Source organism: Patagioenas fasciata, chromosome Z (genome assembly GCF_037038585.1).
Source record: "Patagioenas fasciata isolate bPatFas1 chromosome Z, bPatFas1.hap1, whole genome shotgun sequence".
Classification (NCBI taxonomy): domain Eukaryota; kingdom Metazoa; phylum Chordata; class Aves; order Columbiformes; family Columbidae; genus Patagioenas; species Patagioenas fasciata.
This window is the reverse complement of record NC_092560.1, coordinates 34,395,941-34,420,727: the sequence shown is the minus strand read 5'-3', so window position 1 is coordinate 34,420,727 and position 24,787 is coordinate 34,395,941. Positions and strand designations below refer to the sequence as shown.

Here is a 24,787-nt window from a genome sequence, read left to right as displayed (position 1 = left end):
TATCTATCTACCTTAGTCTGTTTGACAATGTCACTGAATTAGCATGTTTGCATGAAATTAGTTTCCTGATGCAGCCATTCGCACAAGTGTTCTTGAATTAACCTAGAGATTTAGGGTTTGGGGCTCTGTAAAGAAAACTGAAAATCATTAACAACAGTCTATGTGGATCATAGATTGGTAGCTACTAGAATATCTGTGGAATGCTTGAAAGGTGCCTGCTCCTTTCAGGATTAAAATTCTCCTTTTCTAGGTTATGTCTTGAATTCAAAAGGCTATAGAGTAGAGTGTTTTGGTTTTTGGTGTGTGGTTTTTTTTTTTTTTTTTAGGTAGTTCAGTGCAACTATCTGTAAGCTACATGGTACTGCCAAAAATGATTTGCAAACTGTTTTAATCTCCAGGAAATACTCATTTAGGCTTAGTACAACACAAGTATTTTTCTTTCACAGGAGTTTTTAGATGACTTCTGAGGAAAAAAAATGCATGTCTGTGTATGTACATCATCTTTTTTGTAAACCATGTAAATCTCAGCTCAAATTTGCATGTAATGATAACATTAATAAAAAACAAACAAAAACTCACAAAAAACCAGACAAACAAACCGAAACCCCACAAATACTCCAAAACATCATTTTTAGCAGTATTAGAACTGTTTGCAAACCAGAGGTTCATGGTCCAGTGTAATGCTTTGTGATATAGAGGTAGGGGGGGATGTGAAGCAGGAGAAAGGCTGGGGAGTCCCTTACCTGCTCTCTGCTGCAAAACTTGCCTTTTCCAGAGGAAACTGCCGTAGGAGGAATCATCAGGCTTCAGTGTAATCTGTGTTAAGTGCTACTTGGACTGGGATATATGTTAGCAAAAAAATGCTCTTAAAATCGTTATCCTATTACATTCTGTAGAAGTACTTGCAGACTTCTTACATGAGGAAGATTCCCCCCCGCCCCTATAATCTTTAGAATCTTTGCTACTTAGATATGAAAAATTGCATGACAACCTGCAGAGCAATATTGATAATACTTGAAAGTTATCAGACTCCCAGAGGTGATCTTTGCTCTATGATATTATCATATTATTTCCCAGGAGAAAGAACTGTTTTATTCAAATCCTCAAGCTTTGAAGCAAGCTGCAATGTAGAAAGTAATTTGAATCTTGCTTGCTAGAAAAAATACTGTCTGGGTTACTTTGAGTTTGCTGCTACAGGTTTTGATAAACTCTGATAGATTTAAAAATTATTAGATATCTGGACACTTAGGGTGTTTGGTTAGTAGCGGTTTCTTTAAAAATCTTTACTATAGACTTTTAGCTTGAATAAAGCTTGTAATACAAGCATTTTCTAAACCTGTAATTCTTATATATCTAGAGTAAAGGTACTGAGCAGCGTAGTAACATCAAATGCATCTCTGTTCTACCTTCATGGAAGGCTGTCTTGACTGTTTTTGGGTTCAGTGGAAAGACCCTGTGCTTCATATTCTCCCTCTTCTTCACCTGCTGAAATGACACAGGTTGAAACTTGTCACTAGATGATGTCTTGTCAACTGAATCCTGTGTTACTAGATTATCCAATGTGCCAGAGGAATGTCCTTTTGTACTTGGGTAAACTTTAAGTATTCATGGGAGTACCAGCTGAGAGCGCTGTACTGCTCCTTTCTAAGAATTGTCAGTCCTGTGGGAGCATAGCGTCTCTGGCTAGAAAAGCTGAAAAACAATCTTCTACAGAACTAGTGTTAGGGGAAATGGAAAGAGTAATTTTAGAACACAAAAAACTTTGTAAAACAGTTACTATGGCAAAGGGCACATACAAGTGAAAGAAAGCAGCAGTTCTGGCTCAATCTGCTTTACCCAAGAGTTCTGAAGGATTCATCTGAATAAAGAGATTCCACATCTCTTGTTTGGGATGCAGGCCTTGGGTCTTGAATGGCAGCATCCTGAGCATTTCTATAGTTTGCTAATTCTTCCTGGGATTCCTTGTTGACCAGCAGGATAACTACTGGGTCTGCAGTCTGGGCACACACAAGCATGAAATCAGTTGGTCAGCAGAAAGTGGCTGTACAGACAGCTTAAGCTGCTCCTTGTGATTCTGTGATTCTTTTCTCCTACTTTGACAGTTTCAAATACGAAAATCAGTGCTCTTCTGGTCATGTACGTTGTTCTCTTGTAACAGTGATGTGATCTTAAATCAAGATCTGTTTTGTTGACACTTGTGGAGGTAGCAGGGAAAGTTACACCATTTATCCTGCTGCAGTGGAAGGGTTGTGATTAGTGCTCATAGGGGAGGAAGCCTGAAGGCACATTGCAGGTGAGAGCAGTGCAGGGCAATGCCAGGAATAGGGAAAATGGTTTTCTTCAGTCAGCAGGAGTTTGCGAGAACAAACTTTTTAAACTTCCCTAGAGATCTTTAGTTGTTTTGTAATAGCTTTTCTCCACCCTTGTTTGGCTTACTGTTGTTCCCAAAGGCTTGGTAGTAGGTCATCCTGAAAGCTGGTCACGCTCAAAATATGTTTGCAAGACATCTTTGCACATGTAATGAACTGCATGTGTTTTTCTTTCTTAGCAACAAAGTATTGGTCGGCCAAGCGTATACCATGCGGTGGTGGTCATATTCCTAGAATTTTTTGCCTGGGGGCTCTTGACAACTCCAATGCTAACGGTAAGTATCACTGATCAGCTGCCATGGCAGGAATGACTAACGTTAGTTTGCTGATTCCTAGATATCGGGGGTTTAATTTGTTTTACACTTCTGCTTGCCTTTTTAACTGAATTCCAGGAGTTTTAACATTCAACACTGTGCGGTAATACTATACTACAGCTGAGATCTGGACTGCTGAAAGACTAAAAGATAGTGAAAATAAATCAGCAAAATACTATACTACTCTAACTTTTTTCTGCCTTTTAGAGTAACATTAATTCAGTGTATTGAGGAGTCTCTGATGATTCTGGCTCTTTTTAAGACTTAATTATTCAATTTGTCTTCCAGTCATACCAAATGGATAAACTATGCATCGTCTATTAAAATTTGTATATAATTATGGGGTAGGCATTTTGTCAGCATGCAACTTGGAGTAAAATGTAAAGGCTTTAATGTAATAAATAGATTTTATAAGTATTTAATCTGTTCTGGAATGCAGTTATTTTCTGGAAGAATAAATAATTTGAGTGTTTGGTAATAGGATATGAAGCCTTTCTTCTGAAGACATGGGTCTTACTCATTGAAAACAAACTTGCATGAGAGAAGTTGTCAGAAGTCTATTAGTCCAGTTTTTCATCAGATAATATCTGAGAGCACTTCGAATATGTGATGAGCAAGGTGTTGTGGAATTGAATGTACTTGGAGTTAACTATTTTCCCTCCCCAAACTCCAAATAAAATCTGCATAGCTCTAGAAAGGTGTTTGTCTAACCGTCCTAAAAACAATCACTGATCTTCTTAACATAGCTTAATAATAAAAAAGTCCATATAAACAGTTAACAAATTTCCATGAAGTAGATGTCACACTAAATTACCATCCTATCATGCTGTTCTGCCCACATCAAAATATGGGAAGGCTGACTGGTTAGTCTTTCATGTTTGGGTTTTTTTTTTTTTTTTTTTGTTTTTTTAATGGAAATGCTCGCCTTGAAGTTGATTTAGCTTGACACTTCTCATTTAAAGGGATAATGTACAAACAGTTCTTGTGCAGGCTTCAGAAAAGTCCATAATTTAATAAAACTTTGTTAGGTGGGTTCTTCAACAGTGTACTCGGTTGAAATAGTTCCATATGAATCTGTACTGTCACATGCAGCTAAAATGTTAATTCTTGAAATTTGTATGTATCTTTGTATTGTGTTTAAATAGAGTGTGATGAAATACTACTCATGTAAAGCTAAAGGCTTTGTCTAAAATATGTGGATTCAGTACAGCTATGGCCTTGAATGTCTTGTATTTTGAAAGTTGTGTTTGTCTCGTATGTGGTCTTGAATACTTATGAGGCTGTTGCATTGAACTGAAAACTTGAAGCACTGGGCTACATATAATGGTGTAACTTACCTTACACAGGTGTAAATGGCCTCTGTGTTCTTGAGGGTGATCACCTTTATTTATAATCTGCTTTGCAGACCCTGAAGACTGATATTTGATTTAAATAATTTCAAATCTAGCTTAATACCCTGCACCCTTCTGTCTTGTGGTAACCTACCTTGGCTTCTTGATCAGACAGCAGTACTAGAAGACATGTGGAACTTTCTTATGAGCAAGGTTCAGCCTTTGAAGTAACAGCTGCCCACTTTTGCTCAAGCAGGTTTGTCTGCTAGACAGGGCAGAAATGGAAATCTCTGGCCCATTGGTCAAAGCTCATGATCACTCAGGTTTTTTGTGGTTGTGTCATGATTCTCCAGGTCATTGTCAACATTCAGTAAGGTTAGAATTTTGTGTTGTGTATTGTCAAAATAAACTGTATGCTATGATAACTGAGATTATTTAAACATTTTTTAGATTACTTTTCCACTTCTTTTGACATCTGTCAGAAAAGCTGTAGTGGTTATTACATGAGGCTATACTTGGAGAAGAAAAGATTTAAAGTGTTTATAAAATGCACAAAGGCTGTTTTGCTCACTACCCAAAACTTAGACTCACTACTCTTGTTTATGGAGTTGTAAGCTAGCATTAGTAAATCACCATAAGCAATATTGATCCCTTAATGACATATCCTGTATTCAGTATAATCTTTTTTTTTTCAATATGTAGATACTTTTATTGGTAGAACTTGAGTAAGGCAGTTTCCTCTACCAGTTTGTCAACTTTAATTTCTTGTGCCTGTAAAGTGACGGAAATTAATCTTGAAAGCTTGAACCGATATCAGCCATGGTTTTGTCCCTGGAAGAAACTTTACAGAAAGATAAATATATTTGACTCTGTGAGTTTCCTTTTTTTTTTTTCTTTTAACTGAGAAGATGTCTGCTTTCTAGATCTCTAATTTGAACTGTGACTACTTTTTCTTAATTAGTTTCATGAGATCAGTGGTCAAACCAGTGCAAAATTGTTTTAAGTATCTAAACAGTAGATGAGACCAGAAGGAAAAACAGGTGAAAATGAGCAAAACTATCTCATCAGTAGTTAACATGGGAACAATCACCTTCATTGAACTTACGATTTGAGAATCTCAGTCATCCTTGAAAAGTGATACTGATACTTTTCAGTGACACTAAAGTATGGTGTTTCTGCAGGCTAGTGGCATTCTCAATATGTTTATAAATACTTTTTGTAGTTTTTGCCACTTATCTGTAGATAAAACCAGCAAATACATTTGAAGTATGTGTGTGTACATGCTTTGATCATTGGAACAACTTTTTAAATTGACATAATAGGACCTGTGTGGCCTTTTAACTCTCTTGCATATTTATGGTAAATCTGTTTAGTATAGATTAACATACTTGCCCTTGAATTAAGACTGCTAGTAAAGCACCTTAAATGAATTCATAGCTGTAGTTAAAGGATACATGAAACACTGAAAACTGCTGTTAGTATTTATAAGCATCTGCTTGTTCATCAGAAGTGTTTCTGATTATGTGACTAATGAATATTTACAGTTTGTTCAGAAACAGTTTTCACAGTGCTTTTTTGGGCAGTTGTGAATATAGCATTGTTTTTTTCTTGACTGAGTAAGTTAGCTGAATCACATTTTCACTCCTAATTAGTAACAATTATTTAGTCAGCCTTTTGATTTATACCATGTGGAGATGCTTTTTGCTTACAGTGATCCCCATTTTGAGCAAAGTACCTCAAACCAAGGTGTCTCCACAGTACAGTGCAGTCTGTGCCAGCAGATGAATTTATGCAAATAAATTGTTATTAAACCTTCTCAGAATATTATCACAAAGACAAATATAGTTCTGGAGTAAGATACTTTTTTATCAAGTCCTGATAAAGCTATCCTGTTTATACAAGTCAAATTTAAACTTTGAGTCAACTTTCTCCTGTCTTTCCTGATTCAAATAATGCTTTTTTATCTTGTCAGGTCTTACATGAAACATTCTCCCATCACACATTTTTAATGAATGGTCTTATCCAAGGTGTTAAGGTAAGATTTTTTAAAACCTCTGACCTAAGTAGTCTATGTGTTCCTACATTGTAATTTATCTCTCTTGCATTCTCTGTAAGAACATCCAGAATACTGAGAATGTAACTAATTCTTTAACTATTTTTTTCATTGTAATGGTTGTGTTTTTGGGCTCAAGTCAAGATTTACAGCTAAATGGTAGCATCTTGAAATAAATGAAATGTTTCTAGAAGTTTAGATTCCTCTCACTTGGATAGATACCATTTGTAGCTATTGTAATCTTGATAAGGATCCTTCTGAAAACGGAGCTAGGTTTTTGATGTCTGCTTCCTAATGTTAGATGATTTATATCAAAAGCAGATTAATGCAGCCATGATGACACAATTGAGATAAAAAATGAAGCACTTAAATGCTGTGATTTTTGTCCAAGATATAGTATAAAAGCTATTTTTCTGCAGGGTTTTTGTGGTGTGTGGGTGATGTGTTTCTCCCCCCTTTCCCCCCACCCCTGGCCGGGCAGCTTATAGTTTACTTACATTACTGCAGTCATATAGTGGTCATGCTGGATTGTTGCCACAAAAAAAGTTTGCCCATTTCTCAAGCATTAAATAAAACTTGAAAGTCTATTCTTTGCTAACTGTCTTACTGAGAGGCTTCAAAGCACTTAGTATAACATATGTTATGTTAGCACTTAGTGTTAATTTATAGCAGCCAGAAATTATTTAGCTTTGTATTCTGTAGCAAATCTAAAGCATTGTTTTTAGCTGTAAGAACGTGACATCTTTGGGATGGACTTGCTGTCTTGACATACGTCATGGTGATCTGGCAGAACACCATGCACTAGGGGTATTGAGATGTCTCAAACTAAAGGAGGAAGTTAACTTTGCATTTCTCTCTTAGAAAAACAATGGTCATGTTCCTCTTAGTGTTTTCTTTCAACTCCATTCTCAGTGCATTGTAGCTATGAGTATCACTTAAAAGTGGTAAATTAAGAATTCCTGATATATTTTCTACAGAGCATATAAGTAGAAAAGTGCATTGCTATCATAGTCTAAATGTACATATTGCTCTAAGAGGTGTGATAACCAGGGGAGCCTAGATCAGAGTAAGCTTGCTCTTCAGTGTCCAATATTTTATTTAAAATGCTGTTTATGAAACATCAGAAGTGTTTTGGGTGACAGCAGAACACGTTAGTTCATATTCTACTGAAATCTGACTGAGAAGCAAAAACATTGATTTCAACTAAGGCATCTAACTTTCCTAGGATCTGATAGTCTGGCTTTATAGCTTTTGCTTTCAATTTACTTACTGAAATCATTGAAATCAGAGTTATTAATTGTGATTTGGCTGAATAGTGATTCAGTATAGTAGTATGTACACATATATTAAACTTGAAGGTGACTATATTTAAATACCAGAGGTTAACTAAAGTTATCCGGAATAGACTTCCGGTGTGTTGAGGTGCTTACAGGACCATGTATCTTCTAATGTTTGGATTTATGGCAGAGTTGGGTTGATGAAGGAACGATACACTAATGAGGAGGAAAGGAAAATGTATCTGTTACGGAGGTTTTGCAGTCAACAAACCTGTGAAAGGCCTTGCTTATTTTAATTCTTTGGTGTCATACAGAACATATTTGAAACCTAAATCAAAGACTTTATGAAATCCTGAAAAATCTAGTGTTTGATCCTTAGTCAGTATTTTTCCATGACAACTGTAGCTGTAAGTCTGACTTTTGCTACTGGAAAATCATTATGGTGTTCCAGTGTCTCAAGGTGTCAAGCTTGTCCTCATAGTTCTTGCAATTTGCAAGGGTCCTGTACATAATAAATATGTAGTATAAAACAATAAGTGTTCTGTTTATTTTGCTTCAGAGAACAGTTAGGTTACCCAAAATTCTCCTTTAGGACAGTCCAAATCAGTGGGCAATTTGGGTTTGGGTTTGATAGAATCTAAGAAGATGTCTTTTGTGAAACTAGGCTGTAGGTTTTGGAGATCAAGAAACTTTTGCAGTCTGTGGTACTTCTATATTGAATAAAACTGATCTTGAAAAAATGCATGCCTCTTCTGTGGTGTTTTTTTTAATGCACTCAGGTCTAATAGATTCAAAACTTGAAACATAGAAAAGTAGTCTGCAGAAGAAATGTGTACCATTTCAGTTATGTACAATTTTGTGTTTAATTTCAAATCAAATTGCAATTTTAGTCCATTTTTATATTGTGGTTGAAATGAAACTAGGAAATGTATATACAGACATTAATTGTTTTTCTTCTGTCACAGGGTTTTTTGTCATTTCTCAGTGCTCCGCTAATTGGTGCTCTGTCAGATGCATGGGGAAGAAAATATTTCCTCCTTCTTACAGTCTTCTTCACTTGTGCCCCAATTCCATTAATGAGAATAAGTCCATGGTAAGTAGTACAGACTGCAGTAAGAGCTTGTCAGTACAACAGAAATTCAGAGGAATAGTTCGGGAAAGTGGGAGAACAACAATAAGACAAGGGAAATCCACTTTCCTTTATTCTGGAGCTTTTTTGTTTAAGGGGTGTTAAAATTGCGTATCTTAAAAGTAGAAATTACAGAATGTGAATTAGTTACTTTATTCACGCAAGTATAACAGTAATTGACATGGTCTGATAGCCCTGTCTAACTCGTTTTTAAGCTCAGCTGTTCATCTGTTTCCCCTGAGGACTGCCAGTGCTGGTAATAGGCATATTTTTAAAGCTAAATGAGCCTTAGAATTTATTGACCACAGAAAAGTTCAATTGCTGTGAAAAAGATCTTTTAAATCTTTGACTAGGCAACTTTGCAGTCTTAACTGGGTGGAATTGACTTGGGTTCAGATTCATTTACATGTTTTGTGAAACTTGGGAGGATTACAAAAGAACTTCTTGTACACTGAGTGTATTCAGAGTTCAGATTTCAAAGCATTGTATGTGATAGTTTATTCCTTAACTGATTGAGAAACAGAGTTCTAAGATAATTCCTTTTGCATAACTTAACCTTTCTTCAGCTTTGACTGTGTGAAAATGTAAAGGTACTGTGTCCTGAAGGGGCCACTTCTTTTCGGCTGATGTAAAGTAGACAGTAGAATATAAAAAATTGAAACAATGTTTTCCAGTATTTAAGTGAGACTGCACAATCATTTGTCTCCAGTAAACCTCTACATTAGTTCTTGAGGAACAGTTTTCATAGATTGAGTACAAACTTGCTTGATTAGTAAGAGAAAAGTAAGAAGTCTTAGCTTAAACTTTCTAATTCTTGCTTTTAAATCCTTAGGTGGTACTTCGCTATGATTTCAGTATCTGGAATCTTTTCTGTTACCTTTTCTGTAATATTTGCCTATGTAGCTGATGTAACACAAGAACATGAAAGAACTACAGCTTATGGACTGGTAAGATACACTGAACGTGAAAAAAAGGTCAGATTATGACCTTCATATTGAACTTGTGTTTTGATGTGCACATTGTTTCCTGATTAATGTAATGAGGTTGATAGAGAAAGGAATGAACCATGATCAAGACACTGCGTTAGGGTTTGGGAAATCTAATTTAGACTTTTTAGTGATGCACAGACTGCTCCTTGCTTATAGGAACAGAATAGTAATTTAACAATTTTAACTGTGGAGAGGGCATATGTAACAAAACATGTTTTAAGTTCTGCAAGCACAAGAAGAAATGTTATTAAATGCAATAAGAGATATTTAAAACTTGATCTTGCGATATCTTTCCACCACCCATAAATTGCACTTTTCGTTTGTAATTTCTTTTTAATATAGAAGGACTTTTAGCAAGAGAAGAAGAAAATAGCTCAGTTAGTACAAACTAGCCTTTTGAGTGATAATATAGTTCCTGCTTAGTTTGTATTCCTGAATATCTATGTTGGCTTGGCTTTTGCAAGCACATTGGTAGATGGATGTCCTTAGCCTTTGAACATCGTTTATCCCTTCATCTTCTGCATCTGTTTTCACTGTACAGATAGTAATGGACGTGATTCTTGGCTGACTGTACCGTACTTTGAGCTTTTAAGTTTTCTCTTTATTCTTAGCCTTAGGGATGTATCATTCCTCAGATGATGATTTAACATTTAAGAAAATAAAGGACTTAGTTCTCTTGAATCAAGCATGTGTATATTTATAGCAGAGCACAAAACAGGTTTAGAAGTTCTGGAATTACCACTTCATTTCTCCTGCCTATAAAGAGGGCCATAAGTATATTCAGAGCATATATTTTTCCTGCCTTCAAACAGTTTTAACAGAAAAAACTGGGTCTGAAATTCGATGAAGTGAAAGACAAAACTGCACTTGTTTTGATCATGTATAACAAATTGATTAGGAAGAGATAAAGACCTTTTTCTTAGGATTTTTTTTCTAGCTTGATATAAAGCTAGGTTTCTAGCTTGTATTCTTACTTATTTTATAAAATAGTTATGCAGTGTGTTTTTATTTTGGGGACTGGAAAAGAGTAGTAATTAAAAAACCTGAACAAACTAGCTTTATTCTAACCTCTTCTGTGAAATTTAGCAGCACGTGATTTTTCATCATTTTATGCTGTATGTAAATATAATTGGTGATCTGTTAGAAGCTGCATGTCACTACAACATCGTAGGAAGGAATACACTAGCTGTTGAAGTTGTTGCCATAGCTAATGATCTCCTAGTTTGCTGTGCTGTCCAGTGGTAGCTAAGTATTTAAAATGCAAACTGTTAACCAAGGCATTATGTATTACTCTATGTATTACCCAGAGTGCTTAGTCTCAGTTTCACTTAGGCAGGCATTTAAATGTGCTGACAACTTTTTCAGTGAGATCTCATCAAACTCATAACTGGAAAACAAAACAGAAATGTTAGTCCATTTGAAAGTAAGAGCCGTTTTCCTTTGAGCCAGACTTGCTGCAGACTGCAAATCCTCTCTTGTATGGTGGACTCTGGAGGAGGTTGGAAAAGCTTTGTTTGGACCCATATTTACTATAAGTGATTTTTTTTTTTTTTAAGCTTAAATTTTGACTTTTTGTTTTTATTAAACCACACCTCTGGGTGTGGGAGTGATGGTGTTGAGCAAATTACTTCATTTTTCTGCAATGACAGAAGGACCACTTCAACAAGTTTATAAACTGTTCTTGTGTGTAGGTATCAGCCACCTTTGCAGCAAGTTTGGTAACTAGTCCTGCCATTGGAGCATACCTGTCAGCCAGCTATGGAGATAACCAGGTTGTACTAGTGGCCACGCTGGTTGCTGTTGTGGACATCTGCTTCATCCTGCTAGCTGTGCCAGAATCTCTGCCACAAAAAATGAGACCTGCTTCATGGGGAGCTTCTATATCATGGGAACAAGCAGACCCTTTTGCAGTAAGATGCACTTCAATTAGTAATTAATAAATCACTGATGATTAATAATATTTGCATTTGGTAAACCTGAGAAATCTTTAATCTTATTGGTACCTTGACTGTTCAAAATACCATAATCTCTGTTCTCTGCTCTTGCACGAAAGGATCTAACTACATTTAAAACATAAAACAGACTTGATGGATTAAATGGTTCTTGAATTGGAAACAGTGTTTGGTGTAAAATCCAGAGGGAAAATGCTTTACTTTTTTAACATCCTTACTCTGTTTTATTATAAGAGAAACACTGAATTCTTATACTGCTGCAGACCCCAAAACCTGGTATTATAGGACTTTTCCATATTCATTTTATGCTTTGTACTTTTGGTTGGCAGTGTCTCTTCAGACTCTTGAATTCCACATTTGATTATGTGTCTTTTTAATATAGAATGGATCTATAAAGCTTGGTTTATCTACTGGCATATGTAGAAAGGGTTAAAACATATCATGCAGTCTTGCTAGTAACTTGTTCACTTATTCACACTTACTCAGCCAATTTGTGTTTGTGTTACACCTTTGTACCTTAAGAGAGGAAAGAGGGATTGTTCTTCATGAAATTCATCCTGCTGTTACTGGCTGTAAATTTTGAGAGATGACTGACATACTTGAAGAATTTTTTATGCAATTTATTTGTTACTCAAACTGATTCATGTTATGGGTGAACGAGTGTAAGAAACATACAAAGAAAAATACTCTCATAATTTGGGAAGAGAAACAGTTATAATCAGGCTGTATTATTTGCTAGCATCTTTTGGAATGGGTCATTATGAAGATCAGTTAGAAGATACTGATACATTTCCCTAAATATTATATTATGCTGTTTTCAGTGAACCAGTGAATGCTTAATTTGACGCTGAACAGTAGCTTCAAAAATAAAATGGAAATTTTGCAGGAGACTCATACTACAAACCATAAAAAATGGGGTTGTTTCTAACTTAATGTTCAGCTTACCTATTTCAGTGTGATTTTTTTTTTTTTTTTAATTGTATGTGTGGGTAAAAATAGATTTTAAGAAAAGTGAATCCACCTTCTGCTTTCTTTCTGCTTTCCTAAGACTTTGTATAAATGTTCCAATAATTTTTTTGGTTTTTTGTTTTACAGTCTCTGAAAAAGGTTAGGAAAGATTCTACGGTTCTACCAATCTGCATTACAGTGTTTCTCTCCTATCTGCCTGAGGCTGGCCAGTATTCTAGCTTTTTTCTGTACTTACGACAGGTAAATGTTGATGTCTTCACATGGTACTAATGGTGTTTAAATAACTATTCCCTAAGACCTGTTTCTTGTTGAAGACTTTGCAGAGAAAACTTTCTGGGAAAGTACAGCTTTAAAAAAATACAGACAGGGGACTTTGCTAAACCAAGAACTGAGTAACACTTGATTCCTGATGCATAAACTGCCACAGCTTGAGCATGTATTCATCAAGTTATGCAGACCTTTGTCCCCATTCAGTGCAGCAGTTTGTATGTCTTGAGGCAAGATCTTGCCTGTTGAAGAGCGATTGTGTCTGTGGGAGGGTATAGAGAACTTCCATTTCCAGATACATGACTTCCTCTGTCTTTTTTTTTTTTAAAGACAGGGTTTTTTTGGTGTGGTTTTTTTTTTTTTTTTTTTTTTTTTCTCATGTGGGTTTCTTGGCAAGCAGTTGAGGTAAGGATTGTTCTTGAAAGTGGTTACTTCCTGTATGGATTAAATTATAAGCAGGGATCAGTGTTGTCTTTGAAGAGGATATCTCTTGGCTAGTGATTGTCCTGGATTCTGTTTGACATGAATTTTATGCATTTTCTGCTTTTCTTCAGATTATAGGTTTTGGATCTGCTACCATTGCAGCATTTATAGCTGTGGTAGGCATTCTGTCTATAATGGCTCAGGTAAGCTTTATTTTTAGTGTCTTATTAAACAGTACAAACTGAATGCCGAGGCACACTGTTCTGACTATTAAGCTTGTCTATAAACTTCTTACATGCTCTGAAGTGACAGTGTGTCTTACATTCGTTGAAGATTATGTTCATATATAGTTGGCATAAATGTCTTGCTTTAAATCTGCTTCCGTTAGAAATACTGGACTTTGGGATCAGAAAATGAGCCTAACATTTGCTAAGCTTAGATCAGTAAATTTTCTGGAACTCTGGCTTTAAATGATAAAAATGATACAGGAAATTGATTACTTAATACAAGGCCTTCTGTGAGGGCAACATGTTATTTATTTTAAGCAAAAGTAATATACTAGGTTGGCTCGTGCTGTCAAATAGTGTAAAAATGTTTCAGGTATTGACATGGCCTGTCCAGGGTTACTTAGGCTCAGCATGGAGGCCGAGGAGCTGTGAGGCCTTGGTACATTACTTTCATGCTTCTTAATTGGGAGCGGTGAGCTGGTTTTTGGACAGGTCCTTTGCGCCTTTTAGAAATCAAACATTTTTTGTGATGTGATTTTTTTTGGTTATCCTTATGGGTACAGTTTGTTGTCTCGTAATAACAGGAAGAGGAATGGCATATACAATGTGCTGTAACCTTGTTTCTATCCTTAGCAGAATGGAGGTCTCACTGTTTTAATGTAAACAACACATTCCTCAGTGTTTACAAGTTTTACTGGTGTCAGTTGTGTCCTTCGTTATCAATACAAGTCATTATCTTTGCTCTGTGATTTGTTCTGATACTTTTCGGTGCACTCACATTTGCCAATCATACTTTATTCATACCTCTGTATTTGCTAAAAGTCTCTAAAATGGCTGTCTTTCTGGTTCATGATTTTCAGTGTTAAAATGAAGACATTCTGCTTTGATTTTCAAACTCTTTGAAAAATGAAGGTTATTGAAACAAGCTTTGCTTCATAAACACTGATTTGTGTTGGCATGTTGGATATCTCCAGAAAGAACTGATCACATGTAGATAGAATTACTGTATTTTTGCTGTTTAGCTTTCAAGCTAGCTTTGTCTAAGGATGAGAAAAAGAAAACTAGTGTAAGAGGTACAGGAGAGAGGAAATGTGCTCTGCTCTGCAGTCCTGGTTCCTTTTCTCTGGTGCTTTACTGATGCATTGCTGAGTTTCTCATTTTAAAGAAAAACACATGCACTGAATGGAGCAGTCTGTATGGATTTTGCTTTACTAGGAACAGTCTGCTTCTTGCCATGAGTATATTGATGTTTTATCTGAATTGAGACCTCCTTCCCCATCAGTAGTAACACTTCTAACAGATGAAAAACAGTGATCTTCCTTTAGGGCATCTATGTTTAAGACTAGTTTCCTTGTGTAAATAAAAAGGTCATATGTGTGGTGTAAAGAGTTGGCAGAAAATGTAATTAAAGATGAAAAGGACTTGGCTTTGGACAAAAAAAACCCAGTATTTACTTTTTGGTTTTAATTGTAAATTTGCATAGTAATTCATCTGACCTAAAGAGATTACTCTTTTCTTTTTCCTGCGCTAACAGTCTTTTTTTAGTATTTTAAGTACTGGTGAATTCAACTCACATCCAGCCTGTACTGTCCTAATTTGATGATTGCATTTATTGTAGGACGCTCTAGTCTGTAAGGAAATGGAGTTGTAAAGGTGGAAGTGAAAGCCTCTTTACAGTAGAAACAGCCACTGAGGTATAATGTACACAGAGAAGGCAATACGCACGCTTCTTGATATCCTGAGGTAGAAACTCTTCAATAGCTAAGAGTGTCTGTACATCAAATGCTCATGTGGCTTGTCTGTATTTTGGGCTTAATATAGGGGAAGTAAGAGCACAAACAGTGTGAAATTCCTCACTGGTTGAAAGGTCTTCTGAGCTACCTGATGTAGAACAAGAAATTACTTGAGCAATCTGGCTTTTAAAAATAACTTTCGGATGAATCAATTTCTCTTGCAGACTGTGTTTCTCAGTATCTTGATGAGGTCGATAGGCAACAAAAATACGGTTCTCCTTGGCCTTGGCTTTCAAATCCTTCAGCTGGCTTGGTATGGTTTTGGATCTCAGCCTTGGTAAGTGCACATTTTCATAGGTACATACCTGTGAAGGAACTGAAAATGTTTTTCCAAAAGATTCTATCTTTAATTCTGTTATCATGACTACTAACATGTTCTGTGAATTAAGCATTCTTGTTTGCGTTATGCTAGCGATGTTTAGTCTGTATTTTGCACATATAGGTAGAATTTTCCGGGTATATAGTGTAAATTGCAGGCTAACAGCCCTTTTGAAAAAGGGGTCTGCACCATTTTGGTCCATTCTGGTTTATATTTATAAATGTGGTCAAAGTTTTTTCTGCAACTCACAAACTAGTAAGTAGTATGTTCTCTCCAGTAATTCCACTAGATCCATTCGAATTAGTTATTGGACCTCTACTTTTTTTTCTCTTTTCTAATGTGTAATTCTCTTAACATATTTGGTCTTGGAACCTATCTAGAGCTTCTTTTGTTGGAAAAACTGCCTGTAAGTGAAGTGAACTAGAACTGTAAACTGGAACAGCATTGCTTTACAAAGTTTGTCCTACTGACAGTTATGAATGCTTGTTCTTTATCAGAGCAATTCCTAGTGAGATATACAAGTTAGAGAACTGCCTCACTGGGCCACCCCATGAAATTGTTCCTCTGTACAGCCTTTGGAGTGGGAAAGCCTGTGTATCACTTCACTCTCCTCTTTTCCTCTGCTCTAATAGCTCACGTGGAATCAAATTAACTTTTATTCCAGCAAGCTTGGGGTATTTTGTGGGAGGGGAGCAGGAAGAAGATCCGGACCAGATAATTTCCCATCTCTAGGTATTTTAATGAGTACTTTGAAATGGCATTAAGCCTTAAATGAGTGTACCCTTGTCACCCTTTTTTGAAGGAGTGGGGACTAATTCTATGGTCAGTCAATTTTTAATTCAAATTATGCATTTAACACAGGATGATGTGGGCAGCAGGAGCTGTAGCAGCAATGTCAAGCATTACATTCCCAGCAATCAGTGCTCTGGTTTCACGAAATGCAGAGTCAGATCAACAAGGTGAGTATTGAATGAATTTCTGTTTCATCAGACTGTTTTCTTGGATGACTCTAGAAAGCAGAGTAGGTGTACTTTTCAAATATATTGATGAGTAATGCTTTTCTTTGATATTATTTTGGAAGTCTGCCAGTCTTTGTAGAGAGAGATGAGGTACACAAATTTATCAGATTTGCATTGCAAAACACATAGTTTCTGTTTGACCAGCTACTTGTAGCTTTCCGTGAAAGTACTACAGAAGCAACAAAAACAGATGTGGTGACTTTCATGATTTTTCCTTCCTATCTATTATGAAAAGTAATATTCTCTAAGTAGATAGTGAGTATTAATGTAACAGTACTAGCTTTTTATTGAAAACTAAAATCACATTTTACCGGATGAAAATAAGCCTATACGAGAAGCTCTATTCTGTGTGGAAAAGTTGTCTCTATTTGCTATAGTACTTTAGATTTTCAAGGGGAAGGAAGTTTGAGTAAGTAGTTGATGTGGGAAGACAGAAAAATTAATTGGTTTTGATGTGAAGGGGAACGAACAAACAGAAATACCGCTTCATTTAACGTGAAGTGAGGGAAAGAATCATCGTGAAGTATGACACTTGTTTATACTAACTGGATTTAGTGTTCTCTTTCAAAAATTCTGTACCTATAAATCAGAAGTATCAGTCTTGCTTTAACATTGTACAACTTGAACTTAAGTAATGGGAGGTACAAAGGACGCATAGTTCTAGAAGACATCTTGAAAGGTGCAAGAGACAGTATTTTATGTGGCTTTTTTATCACTCCTATTTCCCTGATTTTTTTTTTTCCAACAGAGACATTTAGAAGAGTTTTGAAAGAACTAGTTTGCTAGTTATGTCATGAAATGAATAGTTAAGTTGATGGAAGTCATTAGTCTTTTGTTTTGCGTAGAGGAAACTACTGCTAGTAGCTCAGGAGTGCAAAAATTTCTGGAGTGCAGTTTTGCCACCTAGTGGCATGAAGATTTTAAGCTTATATAGTAACAGCTAAAGGAAAATCTTGGACAGCTTTCTTTTTGGCATACTTTCTTTCCTTTCATTTTACATGTTCCTGCCTTAAGAACGGAAGGGTTATGGAGACTACTGATGTTGTAAAAATAGAGTTTTGTAGGATCTTGATCTGTAAGATCATTAAATTTTTTTTTTTTTTACCATGTTGTCACAATCACCTAATGAAGCTGCAGGAGAAGCAGACCCATAGAACTTTGACTAAACTCTGAAAATATTCTAATGTAGAACTGCAACCCATCTAGTATTGTGAATTTACTGCAGTACTGCTGAGTTACTGCCTTGAATAAGTTACTTGATCCTTACATAAGTCTTGGTTTTAGGCGGGTGAAGGGAAGAAATCCGTTAGTCTGTGCATATTTTGCCAGTAACAATCCTTAATACATAGATATTTTACTATAAATGTCACCTGAAGATAAATTAGGCAGGTATCACACTTAATCTCTGTTTTCTTCGTTGTAGGCTTTGGGTAAGGGTGGAAGAACTCTAACACAAAAAAATACTAGACCTGCACGTAAATTTAGTCCTTCATGTTCAAAACTCATTCTTTTGATGTATATCTACTCAAAACACAGATGTAATCCTGAATTACAGTAAAACATGAAATTTTGACAATAAAATGGTAATTTTTGAAACGCAGTAAATTTTAACAGAACTTTAAACTTCTGGGAGCATGCAGGTACAGTGCTAGAATTATGGTCATGCAGAGTGTTGTTTTAGTCTAGCCAAGTTGCCTTCAGTGTATTTCTTAAGATTTTATTATGAGAAGTGCTGTTTTGGAACAGCTGTTGGATCGGAGCGTTTAATTCTTGATTAAAAAAAGTCCAATTCTTTTTATTCTTCATTAGGTGTTGTCCAAGGAATAATAACTGGAATCAGAGGTCTGTGCAATGGCCTGGGACCGGCACTGTATGGCTTTATTTTCTTTCTGTTTCATGTGGAGCTCAATGAATTGCCACCTGATCAGACTTCTGAAAAAAAAGCAATGCAAGATCCCAGTGATGAGGTAAGTTTAAAATTTGGTGTGAAGTTTGCAGCATAGAACTCATAAGGGTAAAAATCTGTCATTTTTGGTTGATTTGAAATCTTGATATCTAATTGCTGAACTACTTAATTCTCACTTGTCAGCTTTATTGAACTATAAAGGTAACTCATAATTTAAATTTGATGCTAACTATTTATATTTCCAGTAGTAGCAGCTTTGTTTCAGTATTCTGACAGAACCAGTTAACTTCTTTTGATGTATATCTACTCAAAACATAGCTGTAGTCCCGAATTACAGTGAAACATGAAATTTTGACAATGAGATGGTAATTTTTGGTAACTCAGTAAATTGTAACAAGTTTATCTTTAAACCTCACAGGAATAGGGTAATTATTGGTGTAGGCAGTAATGTTGTATACAGTTGAGATACAGTTGAGATGTAGTGTGTTTGTTTTGTTTGGTTTTTTTTCTTTAATTCAGTGACAGTAACAATGCTGTTCGTCACCTATCCTTACCTATATGAAACTTGAAGGGGAGCGAATAAGTCAAACCTATACAGCATTTCTTTGTTACTCCCTTCAGTCTTTTCTTGTGTCCCTTCCATCTTTGTTTTAGGCCTGCATTTTTGTCTGGTTTGTTCTTTCCCATTTGGCTTCTGAGATACCAAATATATGCTTACCAGAGTTTGGAGAATCTTATGGTGCTTTTTTCTTGTTCACTTGAGTGCCCTGACCACATCAGCTATGATTTCATTGCTCTTTCAAAGTACTAAGAATGGACTTTTCAGAGAGCTGATGATCTCTTAGCTTGTCATTAAGCTGATTAAGAAAGACAACAGATTAGCTGAATATGTAAATAACTGGTGGCTGTTACTATGGAAACAAATGTTTGTTGTTCCTCCCCCAGTTGCAAGTAACGTTGGTATTTTCTGTTACTTTAAGAATATCCATTTGTTTTTTTGTTGAAGTAGCCCAGATGTATTACAGTGGAGCCAATGACTGTTCCAGTAAGTGATAAGTGAGTCAAAACTTCTGTTTTCTAAAGCTTGTGGTAGAACGAATTCCTGCACTGGAGCCTAGTGTATAAGCTTCCATATAACAAAATAGTGATTTTTTGAAGCTGTGTTAGTTAAAAAATTTCAGACATCATTGTTTTATTCAAAATCTACTTAGTACATAAGACATTTCTTAGTTAGTAATACAGCAAAATCAGTAAGTATTTACACAATTAAGATTGTTTTATTCTCATTTCAGTGTGTCAGCTCTTACTTTTAATTATGTATGTACTCATAAGCTTTGTTAAAATGTCTTCCTGTTACTAGGAACCTAACATGTAAAACTATCAGTCACAAAAATAACAATACAATTTTTTTCCTACTAACTCTTATGTTTAAGTCTAATATAACAGTGGGAAAGAACTCCACAATTTAAATGTTATATAGCTTTAAAAATTGATGTAAGTAAAATGAGCGGATATATAAACCAGGGAATGCACCAAGTTTAGACAAGGAAATTAGTAGTGCCGAGTTTACAATGCTAGTACTGGTACCTTGGATTTGCAAGTCCCAAATACAAACTACCTCTTCCTTGGTTTTGTTCAGTGTTTCAAATGGGTAACTAGAAGCTGCTTTACAGATATACATTGTTTAAAAAATGTTTTATTGGTTTTATTAAATGCTAATAAATGTTCATTAAGTGTTTTAATAGCAAGTTTAAGTGGTCAAGTACCTTGTTTTAAAAAATACTAGATGTCTGTGGAATTGCAGTTAATTTATATAATGTGGTTTAGTCTGTGACAGACGTTGGGTTTTTGTTGTAGGTTTTTGTGTTGTTTTTTTTCCTACCCCTACTTGTCAAAAGCAATGGGTCTACAGGAACTCAAGTGAGAATACACTGTTTCTATGCTGAACCTGGATCCAACCCAGTGTTGCTGTTGAGGTGAATTAAGAAGAGTTCTTCCTCCTTTGTTTCCACTGCTCTAATACTGGGTGTTACTGCAACTACAAGAAGTAGATTTTTAAGTTGTTATCAGAAACAGGTTGTTTATATAGGTATTATAAGAATTATTAATGTGAAGAACAAATTTGTGTAACTGTTTGCGAATTTTACTTCGAGAGAAAGCTGTCTTGTCCACTTTTAAAAACCAAACAACCAAACAAAACAAGAACAAAACAAAAATCCACAAACAAACAAACTCCAAACCCAAACACCTAAGTTTAACTTACTTTGTAGTAATTTAGTATTGTACATTTCAGATAAAGGTCTTCTGTGTTCAATGATGGACAGAATGCTAAATTAAATTTTTAGATATAATGATTTTGTAAACCTTCATATTCAAACAGTAGTGACAGGGAAGTCTGGATGCATATTTCAGTTATATATACAAATGTACAGACTGGATTTTTTTTTACTTGCCTTTAAGTATTAATTTGTATTACTCTGGACAACTTTAATATTCAGCAAAATCCTATTCTTCTGTTTGGTTTTTTTTTTTTTTTTTCTTTTCTCGTGGAAGTGGGAGAGCTGCAATTTTACCACAGGTCACATTTGTGATTTTCTTCCATGAAAGAAAAGATCTGATGCACCTATTCAAGCAAGATTATATATCTGCTCTCCTGAGCATAAATAGTAGAAGTTAAGCATATCTTTCTTAATTCCCATTTAAATAACTCTTTTCAAAACTGGAAAGCCTAAAGAGGAAAGTGAGGTGGCATGATCCACAGGGAACCCTTACAGCAAACAGTGCGGTCACAGACTGTGTTGGGCAAGTAGTGATAACACTTGGCAATGTAGTGAGCAAGGGCTGCTTTTCAAAACTTCTTACTCCCTTCAGTGAAACTGCAATAGTGGCATATTCAAGAGCTGCTCAGGTAAATCAGCTGTTACACTGCAAATTAGGATGTTAATTTATGGAATTTTATTACATTCTTTGAGTACTTGTGGCTGTAGCACCACTTGGAAGATATGAGTAATATTGTTAATATAAATTCTGTTAATATGATTATATACTTCGAATTTATAGACTACCAGTTGGAAAATTGGGCTTTTGCTTGTAACAAGAGTTGAAGCAAGGGAAATATCCTGTTACTGTATGCTTAATTGCAGCTACTTTCCCAATTCATATTAGAATAACTTCCTGCATTTCATTTGTTAGAAAAAAGTACACAATTGTAATCTTCTTGTTTTTATTCAGTTCTAGTTGACAAAAACACAGAAAAGTTGTTTAAGATTTAAAAAACAAAAGCATCACTAGATTGCTGACACTGTTTTGTAGAGTTTTGTAATCAGACTTAGCTGGTTTTAAATTATTCTTACAGCCTGTTTTTAATTGTGGTTATGAAATGTAGATAAGTTGTATTTTAAAATTTAAAATAAACTGCTTAGACACAAGGGAGAGTAACTCCAAATACTAAGTTTTCATACATGCCAGCAACCCGTCTCTGCAGTGAGAACAGTATGTACCGCATAGCTTGCTGAGTTTCATCACTCATGTTAGTTTTTGGGGATGTTTATCTGTTCAGCTAACTTGATTCTAAAGTATGTCAGCTGTGGAAGCAAATGGAAAAAAGTTAAGTTAAAGATTCATTGAGCATTTTTATTTCTGGATGTTGAAATCTTGTCCTATTATTCTTCAGACGAGTCTTGCTGATTTAATAGGCATGTTGCCTAAAAAAAAAAAAAGACATTACAAAGAAGCATGAGTCATTGTCTGTTTAATCAGCTAGGCAATCCTATTGTCATTTGGTAATTTTGTGTATGTTTCTGGTTTTTAGGGTGCTGTGCAGATCAGGTGAGGAATTCCTAGGGATTGTAGATGCAGAAAATTCATATTGCACTACACATATGAACTTGTTTGCGTAAACTTTGTAGTCACTGTAAATATGTCTCCCATTACCTCCTGCTAAAAGGTATAGTTTTTAATGCAGAAGTCAATGTCTAAAACTTCATGAATTTGATGTTTCTTTCCCTGCAGAGAGCAATCATTCCTGGTCCACCCTTCCTGGTTGGAGCATGCATTGTTCTTCTGGCTTTTCTAGTTGCCTTATTTATTCCTGAGCACAGCAAGGCCAGCAGTACCAGAAAACACAGCAGCGCTCTGAGTAGCAACCTCGACCGAAGTAGTGAAGAGGATGTTGAACCATTGCTTCAAGACAGCAGTGTATGAAGGCCAGCTTCTGAGGAGACTGTGGAACCAGATCATGCACTGAACTGTGGCTCTGGAATCTTGGTGGGATGTACAGAGTATCTGGCCTGCGAAAGGAAGGTGGCTGTGTGCTAGGGAAAGTCACGTGCTGTGTGATGCTTGAGGTTGATATCGTACTTGCAGGAGGGTTTATTTAGCAGGACAGGTCACAACTAGGTGTGATGCTACCCAATACTGGACCTATGTCAAATCCCAGTATTTGGTAGAAACCCAAATATACAGACACAGTGGGATGTTTCTTTAAGTTTGAATGTTCAGTTCCGAAAGTTGTATGCAAAATAATCAGGTTTAAGGCAGATTAGTTTTTGCCACAACTTTTAAAGGTTTTTTTTGCATTTCTTATGCCTTTTGTCTGCATGTATATCACATTTTGTCCTCACAGTGTGAGAGGGACTGATCTATATAGTTCTGGTATCTGAAATAGTGGTTGTCAACAAAAATAATTCGATTTCCTGAAGATACATTCCCAAATATTATTTAGTAATGAGGAGTCCAGCAGTTAACAAATGAAACTGAGGTGACTTCTGAGGATGTATGATCACACATGACAGTCATTACTGATCAGTGAGGGTCACATTGAAGTCTTAAACACACATTCCAGGTCAGTTCTGAGCAGTTAGAGCAAATCCAGATGACTCCTGAGAGCACTGGTCACATTAGTGTTTTGCTTATTTAAAAAAAAAAAAAAAGAAATAGAATTTTAATTATAAAATGAGCAGCATCAGAAATATGGACACTCCCGACTTCTGAGACAGGAAAAACAGTGGATGCCAGAGTAGTTTACAACAAGAAATATGTATATTTATTGCATTTTGTCACTTTATCTGCCATTTGAAATAATCTTTCATATTAATTCTTTTCACCCCTGCCTTAACTGCTACTTAGTGCTCAGTTATTCCTATTTAGCCTTCATATCACTGTCTTACCTGCTGAGTTTCATGGATGTATTAATATTGAATTTCCTTTCTAAATGATGCTTTAAAGGAGTTATGAATGGCTACAAATGAACTAATTTTTAGAGACATTTTATGAAAAATACACAGATTTATATGTATTTTGCTGCAGTGTAAATGGACCATTAAACCCAACTTTAATGAAGTACTCCTATGAATGTTTTATATGTATGCAATATATGTAGATATTTGTAAGGCATTTTAATTTTTCCAAATGGGGTGCTGTGTAAATCATGTATTTATAAGTGTTATGGGGGTACGCACAGATATACAGTTTTTTAAAAGGATTGTGTATTGACTGAACAAATTTTAAAAATATATATATTTTGAAACTTGTTCTACATTGAGCAGAGATAACAAACCTTTTGTACTATGCAGTTTGGTTAAGTTAATGAGTTTCCTGATGCATAATAAATCTACATCTTATGGTTTCTAGGTTTCACGTGTGAGTGTGTTCTTCCACGTTTACTGTTGTGCCTTCCCTGCTTCTGAACAGAAAGGATTTAATCCTGGTTTAATGCTGGATTACAGTACCTGAATTCCTGTTGTACTATTGTGTCTGTGTCATCAAGCATGGTGAAAAGCAAGCTTTACTCAGAATCCGTTTGGTATCTGACATGGTATCCAACAGGATAGAGAAGTGGAAAAAGAGGAAGGGCATTGCTGATCTGAAGAGTACTACAGAATTCAGTGCACAGATCCAAATTGTAAGAAGTGTATTGCTGGCTGTACTTAATAAATCATGATGCTAATTTTTCAGTCCCATCCACCAATTGCAGAAGTGTTTGTTACAGTTCAGCTAGTAAGTTTCCATCTTCCCTAATGTGAGTCAGTTGTTCTTGTAAGCTAACTGGAAGGTCTTGATTTTTTGTGTGTGTGTGTTTTAACAAGTGTATTGAATACCCACTAAAACTCTTCATTTGGAAGATTTTTAAACAGGTTAGAAAATTGTTTCCAAGTTCAAGTGTGTGGGTATAAGAGTTTTGATAGGTGACACCTTTGCACTGCTTTTCACAACAGAATCACATGATGATGGAAACATTTCCAAACTTCTGTTTTCAAAATGTTCTCTCCATACAATGGGTTTCTTTAGAAAAGCAGTTATTTTCTCACTCATTGCTAAAACGTTGCCTTCACCTTGAAGAGACAGATTAAATGTTTTCATTTTTCGAAAATACTGGCTTAGGTAGCGTAGTACTGACAGGTCCTTTTCATCACAGAAAAGGTCAGCAGATCTGAAACGCTTGCTTGTCTT

At 35.6% G+C, this 24,787-nt stretch overlaps 1 protein-coding gene across 2 annotated transcripts in view; it reads left to right on the top strand.

The window, feature by feature from the left end:
- MFSD14B (major facilitator superfamily domain containing 14B) overlaps positions 1 to 23,963 on the top strand; it is a 32,158-nt gene extending 8,195 nt beyond the window's left edge. Inside the window, exons 2-12 of one of the 2 annotated variants that reach the window (XM_065860514.2) lie at positions 2,549 to 2,644; positions 5,987 to 6,049; positions 8,310 to 8,437; positions 9,306 to 9,420; positions 11,154 to 11,372; positions 12,510 to 12,623; positions 13,205 to 13,276; positions 15,258 to 15,370; positions 16,274 to 16,371; positions 18,241 to 18,398; positions 22,349 to 23,963. In XM_065860514.2, the coding sequence (XP_065716586.1) occupies positions 2,549 to 2,644; positions 5,987 to 6,049; positions 8,310 to 8,437; positions 9,306 to 9,420; positions 11,154 to 11,372; positions 12,510 to 12,623; positions 13,205 to 13,276; positions 15,258 to 15,370; positions 16,274 to 16,371; positions 18,241 to 18,398; positions 22,349 to 22,540 (1,368 nt within the window). In that variant the 3' untranslated portion in view covers positions 22,541 to 23,963. Of the gene's footprint in view, positions 1 to 2,548; positions 2,645 to 4,489; positions 4,886 to 5,986; positions 6,050 to 8,309; positions 8,438 to 9,305; positions 9,421 to 11,153; positions 11,373 to 12,509; positions 12,624 to 13,204; positions 13,277 to 15,257; positions 15,371 to 16,273; positions 16,372 to 18,240; positions 18,399 to 22,348 lie in introns of those variants that run through there. The other variant, XM_071802102.1, reaches the window with a different exon arrangement.
- The last annotated feature ends 824 nt before the right edge of the window (positions 23,964 to 24,787 follow it).